Source organism: Argiope bruennichi, chromosome 3 (genome assembly GCF_947563725.1).
Source record: "Argiope bruennichi chromosome 3, qqArgBrue1.1, whole genome shotgun sequence".
NCBI classification, from domain to species: domain Eukaryota; kingdom Metazoa; phylum Arthropoda; class Arachnida; order Araneae; family Araneidae; genus Argiope; species Argiope bruennichi.
Window position 1 is genome coordinate 145,568,822 of NC_079153.1, and position 19,265 is coordinate 145,588,086.

At 31.0% G+C, this 19,265-nt stretch overlaps 1 protein-coding gene across 1 annotated transcript; it reads left to right on the forward strand.

Moving 5' to 3' along the window:
• The first annotated feature begins 1,535 nt into the window (after positions 1-1,535).
• Positions 1,536-4,566, forward strand: LOC129964038 (histidine-rich protein PFHRP-II-like). The gene is made up of 4 exons (XM_056078704.1): positions 1,536-1,592; positions 2,175-2,448; positions 3,189-3,567; positions 4,447-4,566. Exons 1-3 carry the CDS (start codon positions 1,584-1,586, stop codon positions 3,548-3,550), a joined length of 645 nt encoding a protein of 214 aa, XP_055934679.1. The 5' UTR covers positions 1,536-1,583; the 3' UTR covers positions 3,551-3,567; positions 4,447-4,566.
• The last annotated feature ends 14,699 nt before the right edge of the window (positions 4,567-19,265 follow it).

Consider the following 19,265-nt stretch of genomic DNA (forward strand, 5'->3'; position numbering starts at 1 on the left):
GTGTATTTACATATCCAAAGTCAGTCGAGAAATCTATGTGAAACTTAGAAAACAAGTACTTCGAGATTTAACGTTGCGAATTTGAGGATGAATTTTGTGATGACAGAATAGGAGAAAATCATACATGAAAAACGGCGATAAAGAAGTGAATATTGATCCGGCGTTCACATGGTTTGAATAGGGTTCATTTCAGCATTTCATATTTCTCTATGGACTGCTCCTGTCTCTGGTAAAACTTAAATGTCCCTTTTTGGAATGCCTTTTCTGTGTTATTCAAGAAAATTAAATTTAAAAATTGTTTGAGAAACATTTGTTTACGTGCATACCTTAAATGACATTACTATATAAAAAATGAATGCTGGACATAGAGAATCAGGAATGCAAGGAATGTGTAGGGTTTTTTTTTTTTTTTTTCTTTTTTTCAGACTGGGCATCGATAAATCTACTAAACATGAAAAAAAGTAATACTATAATTTTAGGTTAAGCTACCTTATGTGTGCAGTATTAATACTTAGTAAACTTTCGATATTATGCCCTATTGTGCATATCTTAAGATTTTTAGATTTAATTGGCAAATGTTAAGATTTTAAGATAATTTAAGATGTAATTGGCAAAATTCAATGTGGAATTTTCGAATTCAGCAGTAGATGTCGTTTGTTGGCTTATATTTTAAATGGGTCCATGTTAATGAATAAAATGTTAAGTTACAAATAATCCAATGTTGTGTTATAGCAAAGAAATTTAATATAATAAATGCTTTTATCAGTATTTCTCGTTTTAGGTCCATTGGTGTCAAATCGCTACATCCCTTTTGTAGAACATCATTTTTGTAATGATTTTTTTCATGTGTCTCCAAGGTTATTAATATTATTATTTAAAAAAAAGTTAATTACAAATTTTAACAATTTTAAAATTGATAACTACAACATAATCATTTCCACTGGACTGATCTGCAGAATTTTAAATAAAGATAACTTTAGGAATTTTAACTACGAGAGTACAATCACTTCCGATTAAATTGTTCTTTAGAATTTTGAGTAAAAGTAATTTTTAAAAAAATTAACTTGATAATTAATACACAATTGCTAAAACAAAATTATCTACAGAATTTTGAGTAAAAATTTTAAATTATTTTACTTTTATCTCCCTATTTTCAGAAACCTTTTTTCTTTAAAAATTCGTAAATTCGTTAAATTTAAAAAAAAAAAAAAAAAAAAAAAAAGAAAGAAAGCAAATTTGGTTTGTAGGAATTTTATCACTTTTATAATTTGTGCAAAGATTCAATTATCTTAATCTATACTTCCATTATATATATTTTTTTAAATGAATATCTAAAACTTGAACTTGATACTTTAAGAACCTATAGTAAATTACCTTTTGTCTTAATTAGTTCAACTTTCACTAAACAAAATGTAAATGAATTGAAATGGAAAGTGGTCACACCCACAGGTGAAAATTGTAACCGGTTTTGTTCTTGTGCTCCAATTTGCCAACTTAGGTATAAATAGCGGATGGAATTTGCAAATCAAACACTACAAAGCCTTCATTCATAAAGGACTGCATCGGGTCTCCAGTCTTCAGTCATGAAAGTGGTGAGTATACGTTCCTACATTTACCATTCCTGATGTCCTTTTAAGCTAAAATTTTTATAGTTCAACATTTGGAATAAGGAATCAATGTAGTATAAAATTTCTGATATATAAACAGCGTGACAGATATTTCAAAATATTCCTAGTATTCTGGAAAAGTAGAAAGCTAAGATCATAAAGAGTTGCACGGGACTTAAACTTCTATTAAATCATACAGACCTTTTATCCTATTCAAAGAAATTCTCAAATTAATTCAATGAAAGTCATACTAAATCATAATTTTTTTTCTGACAGAACCATGATTGGGATTAATTTTTAAAGTTAATGAAATGTTAAAGTAAATAAATGCATAATAGTAACATGTCATGGTTATTCAAACTAGTATTTTTTTCTATTTAGAATTGTTCAAAAGTTTTTTCTTTACTATGATAGTGTTCATATTTGAATAATATGGGAAAACGTGGATAATATTCTTGACTTTGTAAGTCCCTCCTTGAAATTTAAAAGTATGAATTTTTATTTATTTTAATACATTTCGTGAATATATAAATCTGCCCAAATTTTGCAATTAAATATCAATTGCAGATCGTCATCGTCCTCCTTATGGCTGGTGCCGCCATGGCCCAGTATGCCTCTCATGGTGCCCCAGTCGTACACCAGGTGGTCCACCAACCTGCCGCTGTACATGCCGCTTCAGCTGGACATGCCTACGGAGCTCACGGACAACGCGCCTCTGGATACGCCACCCATGGAAACGCCCACCACGCTGACCGAGGACACTACGCTGACAGGGCTCATGCCGCTCAAGGACACCACAATGTTGGAGCTGCATCCAGTCATGATGCTCATGGTGCCCATGGTTAGTTTATAAGTCCTTACGTTTATAACCTCCTCTAAATGGTAGAAGAATGCGGATACCTAATTGGTAGAAGAAACTGCCTGATAATTCAGTATCCAGATGCGTTGGCCATTTGGATTTCCTTCTAGCGTTTAATTTCCATGTAAATCTGTATTCTCCTTTCCAAAAAGCTTTTAAACACCGCTATTGGAGAATGATATCAAAATATGTATAAAAAACATTCTTACTGTAAAATATACAATATCATGCTATCTTAATGAAAAGCTTTTGTGTATTGTAAAGTTTTAAAATAAACCATCCCAGGCAATCTGAATTTTAATTATTAATTATTTTTAAAAATTGATTATATCCATCTTAAATATTCTCTGTTTGGTTGTGTAACAGGCTTTAAATAAATTGTTTTGTATCATGCGAGTTCAGTAAATTCAAGAATTCAGAATTTTTAATTTGGATTTGAATGTCGTTATGCTTGAGGGAAATTATTACGTCTCCTCCGTCCCCCCTCCCCCAAATTTGGATTCCGAAATTCCGAAGTCTTTTTCATCCTTTAATTCAGCAGTCGCCGGGGATTGTTGAACAAATTTGATTTCCATGAAACATATATTTTTAGCTTAAAATTTCTAAAAGTTTTCACCTTTAAGAAACATGAAATAATTATTAAAAATGTCATTGTTCTATTTCATTTTGTAATGCAATTCGTGATTAAAAATAGATACCCATATTCTATCATTATTTTCTAGCCTCCCACTATGGCAAGTACCGAAACGTCGGAGCTTACGCCAGCGATAAGGGAACCGGATACGAAAAGGCCTACGCCTACGATAAGAAGGCCGGACACCATGCCATCCTCAATGACCACGGTGCCCACGCCAGCAGGTACGGAGTTGCCGACAGGGCTGCACATCACAATGTTGGAGCTTACGCTCAGGCCGGACACGACAGACATGGAGCCCACGACAGATACGCCGCCCAGGCCCATGGAGTCCGAGCCCACGACAACGCCGCTTACGGACGATACAGCACTGGACACCAACAGGCTTACCACCAAGCTCCAGCAGTCGTCTCCTACCACCAAGCCCCAGCACACTCCTACCACTATTAAAGATATCTGCTCAAAAAGTAAGTGAAATTATGTTTTATAAAACTTCTGCTAATTGATTTTTCAATAGTTAGTAAATAATTATGGTACAGAAGGCGTTTAGTTTTATACACAATTGAGGATTAAGATTTATGATTTGGAAATGTCACTAAAATATAAATATTTTTTGAGGTTTTTAAATAATTGAATATTTTTACTGATTATTTGTCCATGATGTTTGCAGTGGGTTCGGATTGTTTTTTTTTTCTTCCTCTTTTTTGATAAAAGTTCAATTAAATAAAAAAGTTATTAATACTCTGAAAAGTCTTCGATCATAATAAAAATATAAGTAATTACAAACGCTTCAAACAGAAATAAAACAGAACGCACTTTATGACAATGATTAAGTTAAGTTAATCTAAAGACTTATGTATGAGCCTTTTGGAAGAAAAATGTTAGCTATACTGAATTAATCTATAGGAATGATGATTTTGTTGAAAGCAAATTAATTTCAAATGACGTCAATTTAAAATTGAAAATTGGTTTATATTTTAAACCTCAGGATCATGAATCAGGATCGTATAAAAGTAAATATAACTAAACACCATCAAAATTAAAATATAAATTTTTCGAATCAGTCGAATACAAAAACTTTTTACTTTTCGAATAAAATAAAATAACTGAAAAACTTTGAGAGATATTGGCCGAATGAAATAATCTAGCAATTTAAACAAAATGAAATAATCTAGCAATTTTCTTTCAAACCTCAAATCCTTTTACATTACTTCTCTATGACCTTGTTAGAATCGGACAAATCGCAATTTGAATATTCTTTTGAAATTTCAATGTGGACATTTTGCATGAATGAAAAATGTTGAACAAATGTTTTCTTTCAACTAACTGATTTTTCTTTCCTTTAGATTTAAGATTCGACTTTCATGACTGCAAATGGGCAAATGGGTGTTTTTTGCTCTCGTTGTTATTCTATTTACTGACTTTGTCGTTGTGTAAAAAATATGAAGAAAAAAAAACAATAAAAAATTTCAAAACTTCGAAGGTTTTCTTCATTTTTTTTTAAATATTTCATTTTCTTGCAAAAATTTAGAATTTTTTCAAGGATAATTTAAATTTTAAAAATGTCTATAGATATATACAAATCAAGTCAAAAAATTTCCTTTCTGCTGTTTATTGGAACTGCATCATTATAAAATTTTATTGATTTTTCTAGATAATTCAATTATGCTCAAGATTTAAGCTTTCAAATAAGACAATATGGCCTATTTTCGGGGAAAGGTGGGGAGTAAAAAAAATCCTTTTTTCCATCAAAAAATTATATAGAATGATTTAATCAAATTGAAACAAACAATCAATTCTAGCATCTCAAATCACGGACGTATTTTACGCAGTTAAAATTCCATTGTTTCTTTAGTACTTTCGGATATATAAAGTACATTATTATTCAAATGCTGACTTAACCCTGTTATTGAAATGCAAAAAAAAAAAAAAAAAAAATCATTTTAAAAATAATAAAAAATTGCGAGATTGCAAATAATAGGTTAATAAATAATTCTTCTATCCAATGCGCTTTGAAGTTGTAATTGCTGATTATGCATCAATATGAATTTTTCTTCCTTTTTTTTAGTAAACGGTAGTTATTCTTTTAATTGAAGCATAGCTGATTATTTCCATTGGGGCTTTTGATTAAGTTTATCACCAGTAAAATTTGCAACTTATCATGATCATTAGCATTGCGTTAATGTTTGGAAAACACTTTCCAAACTTTAATGCAATTCGATTTTATTCGAATAGACACGTCTAATACAAATATAATATAATTTATTTAATTTAATTTTAGTGTATTTGGATACTGAAATTTTAAGTGGGAATATCCTTTTATCAACTGAAATGTATTGCGATATATAAATGCAGAAACAAATTTAAAAAAAGCGGTTCATTTACTTCAATCATATTTGTTTATATAAAGTATGATTATCTCAACGCAGTTTTGAGCAAGAATATAAGAGTCAACGAAATTCCATTATTGATTTTGCGTTGTATTGTTGATTAAAATGATTTTAATAAAATATCTTTCTTGACTTTTATTGTATTATTGATAAAATTCTTGTCGTTTCCTGATTTTTTAAGGAAAGAATTACACATGTTCTCTTGAAGGTTGCAGATTAATTTCTTGTAGAGCAATAGTCTTTTTCAGTGAGCAGCGATATATTTTGTAATTTTACAATGACTAATAGTCTGATAAAAATTATCAGGGTGTTCGATTATTATCATGTGAGAACATGGCGTTGTTTTAGTTTAGGAGTTTTGAAGCCCCTAACTTTAAGCCGTAAAAGCGATGTCTTTTTACGGCTTAAACTGATTTGAAATTATCGCTTGACTTCTGTATTGCACAATAGTCATCTTTTAGAAAAGCGATGGTTTTATTATTATTATTATTATTCATTTCAAAATTGTTCGAGCTCCAAATTTTTTTTTGCCAGTTAGAAAATAACTTTCGACACCTCCCTTCGCTGTTCATTCCCACATTCTTCTCTGTGCTTCTTCGATCCATAACTGCTCATGGCCCTGCCTTTTATTGACCAGACAGAAGAATTGGATACATTACGGACGTTCGCGCCATGTAAAAGCTGAAATTTACCATAACAAATTTGCATTTAATACAAAGCATTTTTTCACTTTACCCTTTTGAAATACAGATGAAAGGCGTAGTGAATATACAAAAGCATTTTTAAAAACTTTTATTCTTGTTATTTGTCTAGTCATGTGTTTTCTTTAATTTATTCGTTTCATTAGTTAATATTATTTCTGTATGACGGTTAAGATAAAAAAAAAAATAAAGTATACCCTAAATTTGGAATTCAGGATCATGGAGGCAAGATTGCGTTTGGCGATCGAAAGGCTCGAAGCGCCATTCCGCAATGTATTTTGATCTCGTGCTCATTAAGGTAACTGTCAGAGATCAAATCTCTCCCAAGCTACTCAAGATACATTCAATATTTTTAGGATGCTCTGTGAAAGTTAAACAACCCTTTAAACGCATCCTTTCGCAACCCCCTTGTTTCTAGAAATGGCATATAATTTGGAAAGTGTGTTATGTCGTCTTTGTTATCTGAAAATGGTTCAAAATTCTTTTCTTTCCTCTTCTATAGAGCCTTCAAGAGCAGACAAATCGGCACATTAAATAATAGTTAAAAACGACTCAACTTCCTAAACACCAGAAAATGCAAAATAAGATATTTATGGGTAACACTTTTCGAGATTTTATTCATAAAGAATATAACTTTGGGATATTTTAAAAAATAAAGGTTTAAAGGACAAACTTTTTTTTAAAAAAAAGAAGAATTTATATTATTAAATTAAAGGCTTCTTATTTGCACTTCTTATTTCCGTCTTGATGCGATTAGAAATTTTTGCATTGAAATCAAATGCACTTAAAAATTTTCTTTTCTCGTGAAATTAACTGATATTTATGGAATGCAAAGTATAATTCCCATTGCCCATTCTTTATAATATAAACATGAGCCAACATGTTACTTTAAGTCGAAGAGTGTATGAATGAGCTTTCAGCTTCATGGTGCAGTCAGATGTGGCCACACTAAGTTTAAATTTTCAGGTAAATGGCACCATATGAAAATGGAAAAGTGCTTTTAAAAAAAGGGTCAATTTTTGTACGAAACAAAGATTAAGCCGAGTGATATTTAATTTATCTAAATAAAATTATAAGTAGTTAAAATGATAAAATTCTATCAATTAATTTTAAAGGGATAAAAATGAATAGATGGAGATCTTTTCCCAAAAATTCACAAATGTTAAGAGATGATGTGCGAAAAAATGCATATCCGATGAGGATTAAGAATTTCATATAAGGATGACTGAAAACAACGTGGCATGCTGTGTATTTCGGACACGATAGATTATTCAAAATGCATTTCTAGCTGACACCTCGTAATTATACAAGGAACTTTGTGCTTTTGGTGATGTTCCGGAGCGTCTATAAAAAACATCTTTAATCTAACAAATATGAAAGTGAAAGTCCGGAAGTGTCAATTGATTGAACTTCGAAGCTTCATTTTAATGCTTAATAGTATTTAAAAATAAACACTCATTTGAGAATCTAACAAATATGAAAGTGAAAGTCCGGAAGTGTCAATTGATTGAACTTCGAAGCTTCATTTTAATGCTTAATAGTATTTAAAAATAAACACTCATTTGAGAATGTGAAATATTCTCGATCATTTCACTTTAGGTAAATTTTATTGAGCCTTCCAAGAATGAATGTCTTTTTTTAAATCTTTTTTTAATGTCTTCCTTTTATAGATGTATCAGCATTGACAATTTTTCAAAACGCAGTTTATAATGCATTTAGGATTAAGTGTTAATCACTTTTGTTTTTCACTTTTTTTTGTTCACTTTATATCATACAACATGCATTGTTATTGGAGACACTATCCGCATTGTGCATTTTCTTTAAATAAATAAATGAAACAGAGAATGATGCGTGTTATAAATGCAGGGTTAGCAAGAAACAAGTTACGCACTTCAGAGGGCTCTAAAATGCGTTCTATTGATCCAAATAAGATAAAATTTGAACTTCAGATTATTCAAAGAATGCTTTATGCATTTATTAATTTTAAAAAAATTAGTACAAAAATTCTCCAATAGATAGCGCTGTAACACAAATGGCATTTATTTGCGCATATAGAAAATATGAAATATAAATTGCGTTACAGCGCATGTCTATGACCATTTTTCTTTGAATAAAAAGAAAGCGGACTTTGCACGAAATTAGTTTCTTCTCTGTTCGTCATGCCTACGTTGCAAGAAAAAGTGCCACGTGAAATTGTTCTACCAGAACCAACAAAATTCCGTCTCAGTTCTAAAAGAATTTCATCGTATGAAACAGATACGAAGAGATCCAATGTCCCTAGGTGCCGTACGCAAATGATGCAGAAATTTTTAAAAACTGGATAATTTGACATTCTTCCTGGTAGAGGACGAAAAAAAAATCCTGTCGTCCGCATCGAAAATGTTGCGTCCGCGCATAATAGCGTGAGTTTGCCAGTTGTTTCCCGTGTTCAGGATGTGCCGTATTCAACTGTACAAAAAAATCGTGTAGCAGATTTTGCATTTTTATCCATACAAAATGAAGTCTGTGCACCTGTTGCAGGACTTGGTCTTAGAGGTCCGTAAAACTTTTGCACTTCAGTTCCTTTCTCGAGAGATAGTTGGCACAACTTGGCCATGGAACATTCTGTGGAGTGATGAGGCCCACTTTTGCCTCAATGGGCCAGTTAACACCCACAATTGTCGAATCTGGGCAAAGGAAAACCTTCACGTTATCCAGGAACAACCCTTGCATCCTGAAAAAAATGACAGTATGATGTGGTTTTACAGCTACCTTTATTATTGTACCATATTTCTTTGAAGAGATAACTTCAAATGTAATCCAAACCAGTTCCGTGAAAGGACAATGGTACCATGATATGCTGAAGAATTTTGTAATCCCAACTCTTCTACAGTGTGGATGCCTCCAAGACATCATTTCCATGCAGGATGGTGCATCACCTCATGTTGATTGTCGTGTAAAGCGATTGTTAATACGACATTTCATAGAAGCACGAGTTATCAGCCGTCATTTCCCAATAGCATGGCCTCCTCGCTCGCCGGACATCATCCCTTGCGGCTTTTGGTTGTGTGGTTATTTGAAGGACAATATCTACCGTTAAAGGTCATCATCTCTACCATATCTGAAGGACGACATTCGGCGCCATATTTTTAATATTCCGACAGATTCACTCCGGTCATCTATAGAAAATATGGTTCTCCGATTAGAGTATATTGTTGAAAATGAAGGAGGACGTATTGAGACATTTTTATTTTACTTTATTTAACAATTATAAACCGTATTGAATGGTTTTATGTGTATTACGACGTCACCTAACGGTGAAGTTTTGTACTAATTTTTTTTATTTAATAAATGTAAAGCGCATCATCTCAATTATCTGTAGTTCAAATTTTATCTTATTAGGATCAATATAACACATTTTAGAGCCCTCTGAAGTGGGTAACTTATTTGTTGCTAACCCTGTACTTTGCAAATTTAATTGTTTCAGCATTTTTTCCTTTCTTTCGGTCTCTCTCTCTCTCTTTGCTAACTGTATTCTTTATTGTGCTTGATATTATGATCCATAGTTATAAATGTTGGGAAACTGAAACCGTTACTGAAAAACTTTTGTTTTGCCAAATGTATGTTATTGTGCTCAAATACGTAAGAGGATATAAGAGGGGGACATAAGAGGATTGAGCAAAAATATGCTTCATGGGGATAGGCATTCCCCAATCGCTTTCATTGCCTGCTCGTCATTTGTAAAAAATTAAAATAAATTTCATAGTATGGAGGACTTTCTGCATTATAGTCACTAAAATCGGTCCAAGAGGGAAGAAGTTCTGAATTTCCGACTCGATTATCTTCACTCTTCTAAGAAGCTAAACAGAAAATACTCCACATGGTAAAACTGTGCTACAAAGTTGAACATTCATATTGATATTTTTTATCTTATATCTTTTAGAGTAAAAAAAAATAAAAAAGGAATTCCAAAGCTTGCTCAAATATAGTGATACTCTGTTATAATTATTTTTCTTTCTTAGAAGAAAGATGATGATGTTTGACGACGAGTATTTATAAGTTTCCATGACTTTAAATTAGAAAATGAGCCATTTGTGAGGTTTCTGTTTTCGTTTGATTCTTTAAAATAAATATAGGAGGCAGTTTGAAGCAAAGATTAGAAGAATCTATTTTTTTTTTTTTTTTTGTCGTTAAAAAGTAAAATTCAACAATAAATATTTACTGGCCAGATTCAAAAATACTCAAAATGTCGTTTAGGAAAATATTTTCATATATGAAAGTTTATTAAATTTGTTGACACTTGGAAAGGAATAAGTTCCCTACACTGTCATAATTCACTTGAGAACAGTTTGGAAAGTAATTACTGAAAATAGAATTTCTGCCCAAACAGTTAAAAGGAGACAATTTATTTTACTGCCATTTTTTTTTCTTACAACCTTTTTTATGTTATCACAATGACGATGTGGAGCTTGAAAACGAAATTGATAGGAGAGGGAGGAATAAATAGTAGCACAGATCTGCTGATGAAGCATCGCATACCAAACATCGAATCGAATAAACAGAAATAATTGGTAATTTTTAATCAAATAATTACCAATCAATAATCAATTGGCAGGATAGGAGTGCTGTGAGGTAAGACAAGGTACTTGAAAGTTGCAAAACTACAGTGTTCCATAGAATGCCTTACAATATAGAGTAAAGAAAGGCTAGAGTACATTGAATGACATCTAAGAAAGCGTTTTTTAAAGATTGGTTGTATCGTGCACCCTAGTGTTTTTAAATAAGCAAATAACCATATCACATGCTGATAAGTAGTAAGTTTATAAATTTAAATTCAACAAACGTGTGAAGAATGACATATAATTTTGCAATCAAAAATGAGAGAGACACGCGTTCATTTACACTCATTGGAGCAAACTAGTCATATACAATAGTTTTCTGAAAAGACATAAAATCAAGGTGTACCTGGGATTTACAAGAAGAGTTTCGTTATCAAGAACAATACTTTTCAACTAACCGGTTGTTAAGAAGTTTGTTGATGTATAGGCATCGGAACATTTGCGCTCGGTAAATCATTCCCTACCCCTGTTGCTGTCATAGGTTTACTGGGATTTAGACCTTTGGCAAGAAAACTTGGCGCGGGTGACGGTTTTTAGTTTTCCATAGCTGCATTTACGGTCGGGCTTATTGGTAATAATGGAATGGCGATAATTTTTGTAAAAATTTTATTTGATCTTTCATTTATGAGATCTTGTACATACATTTATCTTATTCATATATCTTGCAATAAACGATAGTTAATACTATTATTAATAGAAAAGTAAGACTGTTTTTATCAGAAAAATAAATAGCGGAATTAAATGCATTTAAAAAGAAGTAAGATATAAGAGAATCTATAGCTGTTTTATTTACTAATATTTGAACAATCTCATAGTTCTGAATGAATTTTCTCCAAAATCGCTTTTATCTTTACTCATAAAAGGGAAAAAATGTATGTGTATGTATATATATTGCAATAGTTCACTTAGCAATTTTATGTTTTTTAATCTCAATAGTACTCATGTTTTATGTCATAAAGTAAAATTGTATTAACATTTATTGAAATTAGATTCGTAATGGAAAAGAAATTTTAGTAAAAAAAAAATGTATATAAGTGGATTAAATTGAACATAGGATTCTGCCAATTATCTGCCAGTTTTATATTATAGATTTCAAGAATTCTTTTGACTTTTTCTTTCAATACATTAGTTTGGAAAAACCTACTTTTGTTTATTTCAACTCTCTTTTTTGTTAAATATTCTTTTAAAAAATATTTTAAATCATGTAAATTCTATTTACAAAATCAATTCTGCTTTTATGCAAAGAAATGTCTTATATCTGATAAATAATTATGTTTTACAAAAAAAGATAAAGAAAATAGATGCCTAAAGAGAACATTTTCACATGCGAAATTTGAATACTATATCTTGGATAGAATAGGATATCTAATACACAGGGAATTGAATTTTTAGGCTACGACAAGACATAAGTTTTGACTTCAAATTCGGGTTTTAGTGATACAACTATATCAATTAACAACAACAACAACAAATCTAATGCAATTGGCCAGTAAATAGAATGATTAGTGCGTTCCACATCATTTTATAGATTTTGTTTCCTTCGTAATTATATTTATTGGTTAAGAAAAAAAATTAGTTTGATATTGCTTACTTTAATAGGAATATTTTCAAAATAGTAGAAATAAGGGAAGTTTGTCATATTTGAATCGCCAAAATAGTTTTTAATGAAATCTGACAGAAAAATAATTTCAATAAAGGAAAAACAGTAAATTTTTTGTAGTTTTATTTTTAAAAATGTAATAAACACTCTGAGAAATACGCTTTAATGTAGAAAAAAAATATAGCCTATTAAAATCATTTCATCGGATCAATTAAAGAAAATGATTCCACAAATTACATCACTAATTATTTTAAGCTCAATAATGGAAAATAGGTTTTGATTTTCAAGCTCATATCAACATATAAAATCTGAACTCAAGTTTGATATTTTATGAACGATATCATTTCCTTTTTTATTCGTTTGTTCCTCAAGATATAAAAGAATACAGCCTTAATTTTTCTATTGATTGGTGGCTTTTTATATTAATTATTATTTTTTTTGCTTTAGACTTTTCCAATTTCAATTAATGATAATGTTTATAACTGCTTTCTGAGAGCTACGATAGACCTCTTCAAATTCAGGTGATAATTTTAATTCCAATTTAAGCCCTTTTTGGAGGACCTCCCCCCCCCAAAAAAAAGAATAACCTAACATTATCTTTAAAGTATTTGAATAAAATTATACTATAATATGTACTAAACTGTGGTCAATAAAATTTACTCTCAAAGGATATAACATGCTTAATTTCAATCGGTTGAAATTCTATCTTTCCTTTGATAAAACATAACATTTATTAACTTTCATTACATTTTTTTTAAAAAAAATAGAATGATATTCTATTAATTAAAGTGCTTAAAAATTGGTTCCAAATTAACACCTTCAACACCTATGCAGAATTACATTAACTTAATAATGTTTGAGCATATGTGATTGAGTTCATGTGACATGAGGACTGGCTTTTTGAGTTAGTCAGCAAAGATTTATCAAATATCTATTGATAAAGTTAATTCATTTCTTAGTTCAGATATAGTGCCAATAAAAATTAACTGAATCTATCGTTACCGTACAATATACTTTTGTAGAAAATGAGACCAACTCAAGGACTTCTAAAGACGGCAGTTGTAACTTATGAACAGAAAACTGCGAGTGATGATGAATTTCTTGCACGAAAAATTGTCTTCACTTTTCCAAATGTGAAATTTTTTCAAATTAATGTTTCTATCTAAATTAAAACAACATTCGTCTCTCCAAATAACATTTTTCAGAAAAAAAAAGTTTTGATTTTGCATTGCAACAAAAACAATGCTTTTCTTGCTGAGTATTCCAGTAAGTCTTTGAGATGGTTTAAATGTTCAGTTCCCCAAGTTTCTCTTCCCTTCTTTATAAAGATGATAGTGCAACTGCCGAAGAGTGAAAATGAACAACGTTATTATTATGAAATTTTTTTCAAGCCATAATGACTTGATGATGTACTAATTGCATTCCGAAATAAACGCTTTCTTCCACATTTGTGGCTAGTCCTTCGAAATTTAAAACTAAGCATATACCTACAAATGTTCTAGATAGAAATGTGAAATTTTGTATAGATGAAAATAAGAATCAATATATACTAATTCACTCTTGAAATTATGATGGATATAAAAAAATTTAATTTTTGCAATTTTTGTACAATTACCTATCTTATTTAATGAAATTTTGTAATTCGAAGTATGTTTAGATGCAATATTTAAAAAAAAGTGACTTTAGAAACCATGCTTACATAGTTGTGAAATTAGTTTTTATCTTAAGGCCTAATATTTAAATATTTACCATTGTAATTTCAATTTTGATTACGATAAAGGTCCAATCGATATAAATCTATACTTTTGGCAAGAAATTCAGGGGCGAAAAAAAGAAAAGAACGAATAAAATATAAAGTAATATATTTTATTTTTAGCTTTCTTTCGTGCATAGATTTAAGACAAATTGAAAATTAGTAATATATCATTGGCAGCGCTTTTAAGAAAATAGGCAGAAATTTGCTACTACATTACTTGCGAATAAAATTTAAGCTCATGATACTGTATTTAAGAATTAAGCGTTTTAATGTAGCTCGTTTAGATGTTGCATTTAAATTCATTATCAACATTTTCTTATTGAAAATGTGTTTTTTTTTTGTCCTGAAAATTAACCAGCAGCTGTTTTTAAAATTATTAATATGATTCCTATCATTTATTTTAGCCAGCCAAAAAGCTTATTATTATTATTATTATTATTATTTTACAAAAATCAAGACAAAAAAACCTTATTTGAACAGCTTTAACGTATAAAATACATTAGCTCATTTCAAGTATCAGTTTGTGGAATGTATATACATAAAAGCATACATACATATAGAAAGAATTAAACATTATTGATATCCATTTAAATTTGAATTTAAAGCTCTTTCTATGTATTTTTTTTCATTTTGTTAAAAATGAAATAATTCATAAAGTTAAAACGTAAGAGATATAAAGATTAAATCCTCATAAAAGTAAAAATTATAATTCATTTTATTAGATTAAATTTGTATTATGCACATCAGAATTATAATTTTTATAAATGTCTTCCGTGTGGGAAAATTATAAACGTATTCCTTTTAATAAATACATTTTTAAAGCAAATTTCTCACACTTTATATTTATTAAATTCAACACTCGTTTGAAACGTGGTAAGGTCATCAGCATTTTTCTCAAGGAAGTTTCGTTTCGTTATCAGATACAAGGAGTATCTTTCTCATTCATAGTGAGTTGATTACCATTTGGCGTACATTGTAAAATCGCCAAATCTTACAGGCAAAGATAAAGTTTATAATGTGGTAGTCTTTCTTGACACTTGAGCGGAAAGGGGGAAATTTACCGAGCGCAAGTGACATAGAACTGATGTATAAGAGGGAATGTATGAGAAACATAAATTTTCTCCTTACGATGTTACTCCTTACGATATAATGTTGACGAAACTAGAACAGTCATTGTTCCACCAACAGTCCTTACTTTTCAAGAGCAAAGACAGATTGAAGCGTTTGTATAACATTATTGTGTAAACTTGGTTCTTCTGAGATATGAATGGGTTCGGTCGAACTTTATGCCAACAAAATTTATTTTTTCTCGAAGGAGAGAAACCGATGCTCATTGAGGATGCTCTACAATCTCAGTCTCTGCATGCTCAGTATCACCTTTCTGGGCAGATGCTGGCAATTTGGTGGGATTATTTCTTTCTGGTTGGATAATTATGAATATGGATTTCGAAAATGTATACAATTTTCGAAACACTCAAATGGAAAATGCAATTCTTTTGATTTCGGATAGCCATGTCATCAATTCAAGAATTTCATTCGGATCAACACAATTCGAGGAAAGCATGTTACTTTGATGTGCTAACCACTATTTTGTTACTACACGATGGAACAACTAAACAACTGTCATGGCTATAATGTTCGCCCTGAGCCTCTATGACCTTCTTCAGATGAACACGATGAAAAAAATCTTTGATTGTTGATATGGTATTAATACATTTTCTCTGACTCAAAGAAAGGAAGAGCGTCGGTCCAATGCGGAAAGTGTCTTGCATAATCCATGAAAGATGCAAAAGAAAAAAAAACTATTCTATATGAGAACTTCGAAAATAACGCCCTTAAGTTGTCATATAAAATAAAAATATCTGCTACTTCACTCTGAAAATCTAATTCCCGTAATTTAATTTAAAATGAATTTGCTGCAATTGACCTTACTGCTGCTATGAGGTGAGAGAAGGCAAATTTTTTCTATACAAATCTAATTCAGCGTTTCTCAAACTCTCAGTATTTGCGGCCCAGTTTTCAATCATAATTTTCATCGCGCGTCCCACTTACAAAAAAATATATACAACAATAATGTATATTGAGTATTTTGGATTCTGTTTTTAAATTATTTTTAAGTAACTGTCAAAACAAGAATAAAAGCAAGCCAACGTTGGCGAGACACCACATCTTGCATTTTGGACAAGCCGGCAGTAAACAAATGAAACGAATGAAAGCGAGGAAAATTTAAATATTTTATTTGAAATAAAAACCAAACAAGGAGATAACGTTAAAAGAATATGAAAGTAAAAAAATTCGTTAATGAAAGTTAACCTAGACGGGATGAGCTAAATTTAGAAAAAAGGAATAAATTTTTTCGAATAATAAAAGAAATAAAACAGAAGCATGACTAAACAAAAGTGAAAAAAAATAAGTAATGTTTGTGGAAGGGATTCCACACGATCTATGCCGTCTCGAGCATGCGCGGAGCAAATGTTTTCACATAGGAAGAAGGAAACTGTTCCATAACGGAAATTTCAATTCTAGCCAGTCTCATTCGAGTCGATCTTTTTATCACTATCGAATCTATAGTGAATGTGTATGTTATATATGTTTTCGCATTAATTGCAATTCACCATATTAAATATTTACGGCAGTAGATTTATGCAGACTCATGGATAAATTTTTAAGCGGAAGTAAGCAAGCATTAGACGATAGTCAAGCATCAACAATTACACAGACGAGCGTAGCTCCGAAAATAAAATCTTCTCAAGAATACTTAAATTATGGGTTTACCAGTGCTGAAGTAAATGAAGAAGAAAGACCCCTGTGTATCATTTGCTCAAAAATGTTGGCTGCATACAGCATGAAAGCTAATAAACTTAAAAGGACATTTGGAAACGCTTCATAGTGAGTACGTCAACAAACCCAGAGAATTCTTCGAATTAAAATTAAAATCATAGAAAAAGCAAAAAATAATTTTTAAAGAAACTTTGTGAATAAAAAAGCTTTAATTGCATATTACAAAGTTCATATCAAATAGACAGATGTAAAAAACCTCACACCATTGGTGAAGAGCTTATTTTGCCAGCAGTAATTGAGATTGTAGAAACTATGTTTGGAGATAATTTTTCAAGACAATTGCAGTCCATACCTCTTTCAAATGATACTGTTTCTCGTCGAATTGGCGATATAGCCGAAGATGTACAGTATCAGCTTTTCTCGAAGTTGCGTGACACAGAGAAGCAATGAGTCCTGGTCTGAATATTGTGTTAACTACGGTTGTAAAGGTAGTAAATTACATAAAAATGAGACCCCTGAAAGCGAGAATCTTTTCCGCACTTTGTAAAGACATGGGTTTCAATACATTCAGCATTACTATTTTATTGCGAGGCAAGATGGTCATCATATGGGAAATTTTTGCGATTGTTTATGAATAAAGAGAAGAAATCGCCAATTTCCTAGCAGAAGAGAACAGACCGGAGGCTGAGAATTTTCGCGATGGTTTATTTGTGATGAAATTGAGGTACTTGGTCGACATATTCAAGAAATTAAATAACTTGAATCTTCAACTCCAAGGAGCACATATACACACAGTGGGTAAAAAAAGTTTCCTTACGGAGGACTAAAATAAAAATGAACTAGCATAATTTCTAATCTTTGCTTTTTATCTTTATAAACTACTTATATATTGTTAATATGAGTCTTTAAAAGGGAGTTTCATAATAAATTTTTCTTTTTTACAAAACTCAGCAAATCCGTTTGCAATTTTTAAGATATATGACGAAGTATCATGCAAAAACGTTTCCGTACGCAATATGCAAATTCCTCCTGACGTGCTCTTCAATTAATCCATAGTAAATATTCGAAGTTTGATGGTTTGTCAGGGTGAAGAATACGACATAACAACAGTTGTTTAATTGCAATGTTTCGCCAATCGTCTTAAAATGGAAATTCAGAAATCCTTTCGAGAATTAGTGATTCGGTTGCGAAAATATAGATTATTTATGAAAAAACATCAGTGAAATGACTTACAAACCAAAGTCTACAGTGCAGTATATTATTGAAAGATACCATGATGTGTAAACATTTGAGGATAGAGATCGATCAGGAAGAACTCCGAAGTTAAATCGCTTGCATAAAAGAAATATCATGTATAAGGTTCAAGATAATCCCTCGGATTAGTGCACCTCAACTTGCAACTGATTTAATGGTTAATTACAACATTAAATTCGCATCTTAAATTGTAAGAAATGTCATTTTAAAAAAAGGTTTTAATGGATGTGGGGCCCGTATGAAGCCTGTTATAAGTCTCTGCTACAGAAAAAGCATCTCGAGTTTACAAAGAAGCATATAAGCAAGCCTATATTTTTTTGGGAATCGGTCCTTTTTAGTAATGAATCAAAATTTAATATCCTTGGGTCAGATAGTTGAGTTATGATCTGGTGGGAATCAAAACAGCATATGTTACTTAAGAATTTATATGGAACTGTGAAGCACGGTGATGATTGGAATATAGTATGGGAGTGCATAAGTGCTGCTGGTGTCGGATATTTATGTTTTATAAATGGAAATATGTACATACATCTTGACATTCTAAAACAAAACGTTTTAACCAATGCAGATAAACTGTCCCTTCGAATAGACTTTATTTTTTAACAGGACAACGATCTTAAGCACACACCCCCCATTTGTCAAGAGTAATATTTCTGTAATGTTAAAAAAAAACAGCTTCATAGCCCTCCCCAGTCACCCGATTTGATTCTTACAGGACATTTATTGGAAGAAATCGGTCGTGAACTAAAAAAAATATGACACAAAGAACACGGTTGAACTCAAAAGGGTCATTCAAGACATTTGGAGTCGTATTTCTCCAGAAACAACAACAACAAAAAAAAAACTGATGGGGATTATGGCACAACATTTGAGAGAAGCGATAAAGGCCAAAGGAAGGCCTACCGATCATTAAAGGCAAGTTGGTCAGCATGGTAAAAGTTTTTCATGCACTATATAAATACCGTACGGAAACTGTTTTGTTCCTTATTAGTGGCATTTTTTTTATTCTTTCAATTTAAGTATTTAATTTTCGTCATAGTTTTTCCTTTATAATATTCATAAATTGTGTTAAACCAATTTTAAAA

What these genes read in the sequence shown, in the direction of transcription:
- LOC129964038 (XM_056078704.1), top strand. An exon ending in TGATGCTCATGGTGCCCATG is followed by an intron (nt 2,449 to 3,188) that starts GTTAGTTTATAA and finishes ATTATTTTCTAG; the next exon opens with CCTCCCACTATGGCAAGTAC.